Source organism: Triticum urartu, chromosome 3 (assembly GCF_003073215.2).
Source record: "Triticum urartu cultivar G1812 chromosome 3, Tu2.1, whole genome shotgun sequence".
NCBI classification, from domain to species: Eukaryota; Viridiplantae; Streptophyta; class Magnoliopsida; order Poales; family Poaceae; genus Triticum; species Triticum urartu.
In genome coordinates, this window is record NC_053024.1 from 299,646,657 (window position 1) to 299,656,393 (window position 9,737).

Genomic DNA, 9,737 nt, shown 5'->3' on the forward strand with positions numbered 1-9,737 from the left:
CCATTGCACACACCCCAATGAGCCTCCCACTACACATCATTTTCAGCTAGACTAGTACTAGTGACTAGTCCATCCTCCAACGAAAGGAAAGCAAGCAACGGCGTTTGGTGCGTCGTGTATGCCCGCCCCCGCCAAGAGAGGAAGATAGAGAAACCAAGCCAAACCGTATAGGAGTGCTCGCTGAATTAGATACTCCTTTCTTTCTTGCTGTGTCCGTCACACATTCCTATGCGCACGCTTCCCCACGCACACACGCTCTCTGCGTATAGATGCCGTGCTCACTAGAGCGGCGACGATACGGCATCATAAACACTTTGCCTCTTGTGCATGGTCATGGTCAGTCACCACTCCAGCTCCCGTCGCCCGTCGGTACTCCTACCACTACTCCTCCTACTCCTACTCCTAGGCGGGCGAGTATAGCAGTGTGATGTGCCATCCATCCATCCATCCATCGTTGATCGTTGGCTGGGCTGGCATAGTGAGTGAGTGAGTGGGTGGCGGTGGACTGGTGGTGACAGGTGAGCTGCAAACCTTGGACATGAATTGAGGGGCACCCATCTTTTCCTGTCCATGACTGTCCGAGTGATGGATGGATGGCTGGATTGATTGATTGATCTGTGATGCCTCACTAGCTCAGCTCCCCTCCGCTTTGTGGCAAATCGCATCAGCAACAGGGACCTCCTCTCCTCTCCTATGGTGTGACTATTTGTTGCGATTTTTCTTCCACCTCCCCCTCTTTCTCTTTCCATATCCTCCTCCTGCTGGTTCCTCCTTCCTTGGTCCTCGTCTCACCAACACACACACAGAGTCAGAGAGAGGGAGAATCAAAGAAGAAGAAGAAGATGGAGAGGAGGAGGAAGGCAATGTGGCTGTACCCGAAGGTGGTCGGCTTCAACCCTCCCGAGAGATGGGGGCACTCCGCCTGCTTCTTCGAGGGAGTCATTTACGTCTTCGGGGTATGTATGTATGTATATAATATATCTCTTGGGTTTGCTAGCTAGTTCGTCAGTTCCATTTTGCTGCTAGAGCTAGACTAGTTTCTCTTGACTGGCCCAGCGTCTTCTTCTTCTCGTCAGATTAGAGATTAGAATAAAAAAAATTACCATCAAGACACTCTAGGTTGCAGTCTCTTTTTGGGCAGGAAGAAATGCCCTTTTTGGTGTGTTACTTAATACGGAGTAATAATAATCCTGTGGGGTTCTCTTTGTTTTGTCATGTTGCCACTCCCAGTCCCAGTGAAGCACTCTGAAATTTACTTTTCTTTCATCCAAGGGATGCTGCGGCGGCCTGCATTTCAGCGACGTGCTCACCCTCAACCTGGACACAATGGCGTGGAGCTCCCTGGCGACCAAGGGGCAGAGGCCCGGGACACGGGACAGCCACGGCGCCGCGCTCATCGGCCACCGGATGCTCGTCTTCGGCGGCACCAACGGCAACAAGAAGGTGAACGACCTTCACGTGCTGGACCTACGCACCAAGGAGTGGAGCAGGCCTCCCTGCAAGGGGACCCCGCCCTCGCCAAGGGAGAGCCACACCGTCACCACGGCGGCCGGCGGCGACAAGCTGGTGGTCTTCGGCGGGAGCGGGGAAGGGGAGGGGAACTACCTCAACGACGTGCACGTGCTGGACCTGCCCACCATGACGTGGACGTCGCCACAGGTCACCGGCGAGGTCGTCCCCGCGCCCAGGGACAGCCACGGCGCCGTCACGGTCGGCAACAGGCTCTTCGTCTACGGAGGGGACTGCGGAGACCGCTACCACGGCGAGGTGGACGTGCTCGACATGGACACCATGGCATGGTCAAGGGTAATCGTCATGTCTTTTTTTTTATCTCTTTTTTTTCGAAGAAGGAGGATCGCCCCCGGCCTCTGCATCCGACAGATGCATGCGTAGGGTAGATGAATTTCTGATGTTCATTTCGTTGCTTGACAGTTTTCAGTAAAAGGAGCCTCACCTGGTGTCCGGGCAGGTCATGCAGCCCTTGGCATTGGATCTAAGGTCAGCACCATGTACTGAAACGTTACTACTCCGTGAAGAAATAAATCATCCTATTTCGCAAAAAAAAAATCATCCTAAATAAGTACTACTAAAGCTTATCTGTATGTATATATAGATCTATGTAATTGGAGGAGTTGGTGATAAGCAATACTACAGTGATGCATGGATTCTTGATGTGGTTGATCGGTCTTGGACTCAACTTGAGACGTGCGGGCAGCAACCCCAGGGCCGGTTTTCTCATTCAGCAGTCATCATGAATACTGATATTGCAATCTATGGAGGGTAATCTTTCTTGCACAAACAAATAAGTACATTCTACTTGCTTCAGTACCACCAATTTGGCATACCTTGAAATTGCACAGATGCGGTGAAGATGAACGGCCCCTGAATGAGCTACTCGTTCTGCAATTAGGCTCTGGGCATCCAAATGGCCGATACAACATCTCCATGTGCAAGATTTTGAGCAACCACTGGAGTCAGGAGAAGCGCAAGCTGTTGAGAGCACAACACGTGAGTACCTTAACCCTTTTACTCCCTCCATTCCATATTAATTAATTAATTCTCGTTGATTTAGCAGTACAACTTTGTGCTAAATTAGCGACATTTAATATGGTACGGAGGGATTCTTATTAGTATGCAAACACATACTCTATGTGATACACAATATGGTATGGTACTACAGCACAAGGATGCAAGCCCAAGCAACCGGGAACTCGGTCATAAACCTGGAGAAGCAGAAATTGAGCAAATTAGAAACCCTTTCCTCCGTGGTCTAGGTAAGTGAATATCTCATCTTGCCAAAGCAATTCCTATATATTGGTCAAGTCTTGCATTTATTATCGATAATCTGTTGGTTCACATGTTTAGAAAATGGGCATGTGAAAAGAAGAAAAACTGGAGATGCTGGTCCAAATGAGATGGAGTTGGAGCAGGAGGAGCACTCACTATCGCTGTCCCAGCATTCGTCCCCTTCCCAGTCCGAAAAAGATCAGGAGCAGAATGGAGCTCAGATGATTTCAGGCGGGTTAATCTCATCAGCAATGCAACCGTTGGTTCGTCTTAACGCCAACGGTTCTCGAAGGACTAGCGGAGGCATCAAGACTGACCAGTTTGTCCGCGGCATTGCACCGCAGCAACGACACGAAATGCAGTTCCTAACAGCTGAAGCTAAGCAGCAGCACAGGCCATCCGGCCCACCTCTTGTATGCCTCTCTCTCCCTTCCACAACACTAGCTAGTAGTAGTAGCTTATGTGGGCATGTTTCTTGATGGCTATCGTGTCTGGTGGTTTGATCTGCAGATTGGAGCTGAGGTTCATGGGACGGTTGATGGAGCTTTCGACTCGGGGTATCTGGTCACAGCCGTCGTCAGTGGGCAGCTTTTCAGAGGCGTTCTGTTCGCTCCTGTAAGCTTATCCATCCATCTGGAACTAATCACAAATGTAATCTACAAGTTATTGAGGTTGTGGCATTCCATTTTTAATGTCAGGGACCCGGAGTAACAGCGCCAAGACCTGTAATGCAGCATCAGATTCTCAATAGCTCGGCGATTCCTCCCCAGCACCAGCACGCCTTCCCGGTTCACGCCCGACCGCTGCCGCAGGCCACAGGCTTTGTACGGCCTGACTACAGTCACCATGCTCGGCGTGGGTTCCCGGCCAGACTTGTCAAGTCCGAGCCGGAGAGGAGCGGCAGTGACCTTCACCATGTTGTGCTCACGCTCGGAGGCCCAGGAGGGGGCAACTGACCCTATTTCCGGAAACACTTCGAGCTCCTCCTCGCATTCGTCTCTTGAAGTTGCTCTGTAAAATATATATTCTACTAGTTGAGGAAAATAAGCCTTCATGGTTTCAGTATTTCTGCGACTGCGGCTCTAATGCTCTAGCAGAGTCGTCATATGGCCCGGATCACCATAATAATCGACTAATCGTATCAATACGATGATTTTGGCTGAAAACCACACTCTAACAGAGTCGTCGTCCAGCTCTCGGTCTGTATAATTTATGGAGCGTGCGCCATATCCCGCCCGCAACCGCAAGCCCTCCATATTTGAATGCTGGGGGAGTGAACTATTCGAGCTAGAGCTGGAGGGAAGTTTCACCTCGGCCTTTCCTCCTGCGTGTAGCCTAGTCAATGGCGTTGTTGTTCGTATGGCTGCCACTTTTGCCCTTGTCAATGCAGTAGCTACATATCCCATATCCATCAGGAAGAGCGTCAATTAATGGCCACAACGCTTCTCACTCTCATTTCCCACTCGAGCATGCCCATTCGTGGATATTGCTCGCATACAAACACGTCATCGTGCACCCTCGACGCCGGGGATGATACACCGTAGCTCACGCTCACGTCAAAGGAGACCGTCCGGAAGCGCGATATGCGAGCAATCTGGCTGACGCTTTTTATACATCCAAAACCCCACACGCCCGAGAAGGACCCCGCCAGGGCGCGCAACGGCTATGGTCTGCCCTACGTCGACCTGATCGCCCCTAGGGCTTCGAGGTCGCCGCACTATAAACGAAGAACGAGAAGAAGAATCAGGGTTAAGAAGAGAAGATAGAAAGTAGATGTTTTTGTCGATTGTATGTTGTTCAATCGGTCGTCACCTCTCATTTGTTTATGTGGCGGCTAGACTTCCTATATAAGAAAAGGACTTCGAATTTCATCCAAATCCTTCCAAAATCAACTGAACTCGTATTTAGGTAAGTCTAAGACATCAGTTCGATTTTTGGATCCTACTGGCCACAAACGACCTTTGATGAAAATGAGCTCAAAAGAAAGTTTAACCGTTTCAAAGAGGCGAAGAACTTTCATGATGAACGTTTTTGATTGAGGTCATATTCAGGGCTGAATCACTCGTGCAAGCAAGCAATCAGTGGTGCTACCCATCAGACATCAGTTATATGGCTGTGTGATGGGACGCGCCACTTTTGGCTCGTGGTAGGGTTGCACTTCAATGTCTTTAACTTTTGCATACAACTTTGGATTAAGACGGTTTTTATATCAAAATCGACCATTTCGACAAGACGAAGACAATTCATGTAGAAAGTTTTCTCATATGAGTACGTCTTGGAGGTGTAATTGGCCAAACAGTACTCTGAGTGCCAAAATCTTAATAGTTCGAGCACATTTTCGGCCCTTTAGATGAGATCGGATGGTGATGACCCAAACATCAAAGTTTCTCATTTGACTATTCGGAACTTTCACACATTGAGAACTCTTCCATTTGAGACCATCTTAATTAAGTTCGTAACCATGCCAAAATCTGATGTCAACACATGGCCTCCTTGTTTTTGAGCAAAGCTTGTGTGCCGAAAATAATGTGCACGGAGCTTTTTTTAAGGATGATGTGAACACTCGATTGGCAATTTCGTACGTTCTTAGGGCGATAAGTATTTATCGGCCATTACTTGTTTGAACCCTTGATGCAAAATTGGGTGAAACCTTCTCAACTTCATTAAAAATCCGGTGATAAAGTTCCATAGATATGTATCTCAATGCCATCCTCAGGACCATATTGTTCACCCTTTCGCTAGGATTTTGTAGATAATCAAGAATGAACAATCCTTGCTTTCACCTGCATAAAAAATTCATTAGTGGCTGAAGCGGTAGGCTTCGGTTTGGCCTTACCTATATTGGTGAGGCCAAGCATCGGCTATTGATAGATATGCAATATACCATGATCAACATGGTAGTCGGATGCTTGTTGTGCCAACTCATTTGCTCTCCAATTTTCATGTCTAGATATATGAGCAATATTAAAGAAACTTAAGGTAAAATTTACATCTAGACATACCTCAAGATAAACTAGAAGTGATTCGTCAAAACATTGATAAACCTTGGATATTTTTTGCACTACTCATAACGAATCACCAAAAGCCTCAATATGTGTAGCACCTATGGCAACGAAAAGCTCCAAGCCGGATTACATTGCATATTTGGCTTTGATTATTGTACAAAAAATGTTTTAAGTGGCATGAGGCTTCACAAAATAGCACCATCAGAAGATATATAAACAAGACCAATACCTCTTTATAGACCATGAGGCTTTGTATCATCTTGATGCTACATTTTAAAGATAAAAAACACCCTTTATCGAGAAAGAAGTTTTTTTAGCTCTGTGTTTCCAATGTTTGCAATAGATGGGAGTGTAGTTCTTTTGCTGCATGTGCACTTCTATATTTAGACCTTTGGATCTAAAAAATGGGTGGTTATTGATGTTTCTGTCATTGATCTAGGAGCGTCTTGGTGTTTTTGCTGCATGCCCAGTATTATACTCTCCTATTATGCAAAGGCACTATTCAAGACCTTAGGAAGATTAAACATTTCCAAATTCTACTGTTGAGTTATATGCTCTTTTTGAGTTACAAATGTCATAAAACTTGCTTGCCAAAGGTGGTTATTTTTGGGTATGACTATATCTATCCTCCTTTTTCATTTCCTATGCCACTAGAAAAAAATGCTAATGCTCATATTTTAGTATGTAATGCCAAAGAAATGCTAATGCTAACAGTTGTAGATGTGTAATACTCTCTTTTAGTTTAGTATATATCAATTGTAGGAGCCTCTCCAGTTGTAAGTTCCCTCAAAAGAGGGCAATTAAGATGGTTTGGCTGCTGATTTTTTTTCTCTTAGTTGCCATTATACAGTGCACCCTTAGTGCCTTGATAATATGTTATAAAATGTGAAATTGGGCAATACATTTGGAGTACTTCCGTAACAAGATGTTTCATACACTTTCCTGCTTGGACATTCTCATATTAGTTTCCTTCTCACTATCCTCTCGACTTTGCAGCTTCGTGTTGTAAGACTTTAGATAATAATCAAATTATATAGTAATTGGAGACTTGTAAGAGGGAACTCCTGTAGGCAACATCCTAGGCAGGGCTTCTGATCAATGCCCAGTTCAGGACAAAAGACATCATAGCTGCCCTAAATGAAGGCAACCTATGAAGACTGGAGAAAGATACTCACATTTTTGTTTTACAAAGTAGCATTTATGGCGCGGCTTACTCTATAACCAATCCTACTAGTAGAATGCCCGTGCGCCTCCACGGGCTTCTAAAATATTTTGTTGAATATATATAAAAATATGTTAAATTTTATAGGTAGAGACAATATACCATGGTCACGATCGCATAATAATGAAAGTCCACTTCACTTGTAATATAAACTGATAAGAAAATGGCAAAATGACAATGTATATGTATAAAGTGATGATCCAAATAAAAATCTATTGCAAATTATTGAGATCTATTTGATGCGCTTAAGAAATTCTTGCACAATATCAGGAAAGTTGTCTTTAGCTTAATTGGCACGATGTTTGAGCAAACATAATAAAAACTGATTCCTCAACTTATACCCATCCTGCAAAAGCAATATATGTACTTAGCACGAATACTTCACGCGGAAGGTCTAAAAACATGTGTAACATACAAAAAAACATGTGTAACGGACAATACTCACCATTCAAACCGGCTTCACCAGGTCTTTAACATTCCACGAGAGCACAAAATGAAAAACAAAATAGCCAGACAAATCCCTACAATTTACTAAATTGTTTTTACATTAAATATGGTGATAACAAAAATAAATGTTTATATTCTGAATTTATTACCAGTCTACACTCGCTAGAATACCATTAGGAAATAAATGTTGCCATTTTGATATATCAGAATTCCATCCTGGTTGCTTTATTTCGAGCGCTTCTTTGAATTCCCTCGCAAGACTTGTTAATTTCACTAAGTGCCTTAGAATTTTAAGCTGTGACGACTGTGTTGTATGAATAGGGTCCAGAATAGATACACATCGTGCCTCTTTGTCGATGATAAATCTACAAGTGGTAGCTATTAGAAACAACAATAAACCATGACAAAAAATGGACAAAATACCTTACTTACCATGTTGCACGATGAACTGTTGTTGTCTATCCCAGGCCAGCTAAAAAAAACAAGGTTGCCAACATCTGAATAGTTTCCTTATCGCAAAACTTTTAATCTCGTGTTGAATCCAACATCATGTACTGAGTAAAAAAATCCTATTTGGAAACATGTTGATACTAACGATATTGAATGAATAAATATGATAACTTACATAAAATTGTAGATCCATATAGTGTATAGGAGGGTATGTGAACAATACTCCCTCGTCACATGCCAGTATACTCACGGTGATGTTGAAACAATCATTGTCCATAGACCGCTCCATGTTAAGTATGCCTCATTCCTACCTGAAAACTGGACGGTAAGAGTAATAATAATGTATATTGGCACATTGCATATTGATAAATGATACTTACTCCTACACACCCGGCATCATTGGTCGACATAATGTAGTTGCGGAGGCCGGCAAGTAATTCATATTGATTCATGGGCATGATGGGGATTGGGGTAGGACGTCTGTCTTTGTCTCTGTCAAGTGGATCCTCGAGGAGCTCGAGATGAGAATTAGGTAAAGTTTCTTCTTCGTCATATTGATTGCATATCAGACATACTTTTAGCTTATTTGGTTCTGAATTAAGGAAAATGATAGCTAATTTTCGTCGAAAATGTTTCATATCCTCCTTCAAAAAAAATTGATATAGTATTTTGAGATAAAATAATGAGATAATGTATAAAAATAAAATACCTGGGTGAAATAGAACTATATTTGCAGCTGATGTATGAGCTCAAAAGTGTATCGAAGCATGCACGCTTAAGTACATATTGTGTATTGTATTTTTCTCCTAACCCTGCTACATACCTTTTCAAAGTTTCAACTGCATTAATTCAATAGGCAAATATTAAACTCTAAAAGAGAACTAAACTCTCATTGTTTCGATGAAAATATATTTATATAGTTAAGACACAATTTTCTGTAACAGAATGACATAACCGAAAATGGTTTCTTGTTCACTATAAAATACGAGTCTGAACAACATCAGAGTAGTAGGGGTGATTGCATGTGAAAAGGGAAACTTGAAGAACATAATTTAATCCCTAAAGGAACACGACTGACCATACCCTGTTCCGAACCAGCGGTGTCGATGTGGTGCACCACCGCAAACACCTCTATTGTTGTGTTGTTCATCACCTACGGTCATATGCACCGGTTAGCGCCATCTTGATGTTCCCTATTTTACAAAGATGGAGATCACGAAATTTAGAATAGGCATGTTTGTTACCAACTACATCAAGAAACGACCACATTAAGAACTCGAGTTATAGGAAGAAATTTCAGCATCAGTCAAAAGGAAATGGGCAAATATTGTATTACAGCCACCTACAATATATTGCATTACAGCTACGAAACTATAGTATATATGCAATATAAAAATTGGGTAATTAATTCGATGCCAGATAACTAAGGTGCAATAATGGTGTTGTACGCTTATTCTGGACATCAAAATCTAGATTAGTTACCCATACATGCACAAAAAAAACTCTCCCATACTCTGTTCATCTGTTGAACCATTTCATCAAGGCGGTCTACTAACCTACACACCCAAGAACTTCTAGCCATATTAAATCTCTTCGGTCTATTGCGTTCATCCATTCAGGCCGATCTTCGCTTCCCTTTGCTTTGGTCTATTGTGTTGTTCCTTCTCTCCTAAATAAATACCAATGTTAGCAGTGGATTTACAAATTTTATGGAGAGACACCTTGGTGCTGCAAGATCTGAAGAAAGAGGCTGACCTTGATGCTGCAAGCTAATATAGATTGAGGAGGCAATGGCTACAGGAGTTGGATCTTGGATGTATGTGCAA

General features: G+C 43.4%; 1 protein-coding gene across 1 annotated transcript; it reads left to right on the forward strand.

The window, feature by feature from the left end:
- Positions 1-308: 308 nt before the first annotated feature.
- Positions 309-3,849, forward strand: LOC125548337 (kelch domain-containing protein 2-like). Its single transcript, XM_048711968.1, has 9 exons — positions 309-956; positions 1,273-1,806; positions 1,933-1,998; positions 2,114-2,280; positions 2,361-2,508; positions 2,681-2,774; positions 2,866-3,200; positions 3,298-3,402; positions 3,486-3,849. Exons 1-9 carry the CDS (start codon positions 843-845, stop codon positions 3,741-3,743), a joined length of 1,821 nt encoding a protein of 606 aa, XP_048567925.1. The 5' UTR covers positions 309-842; the 3' UTR covers positions 3,744-3,849.
- The last annotated feature ends 5,888 nt before the right edge of the window (positions 3,850-9,737 follow it).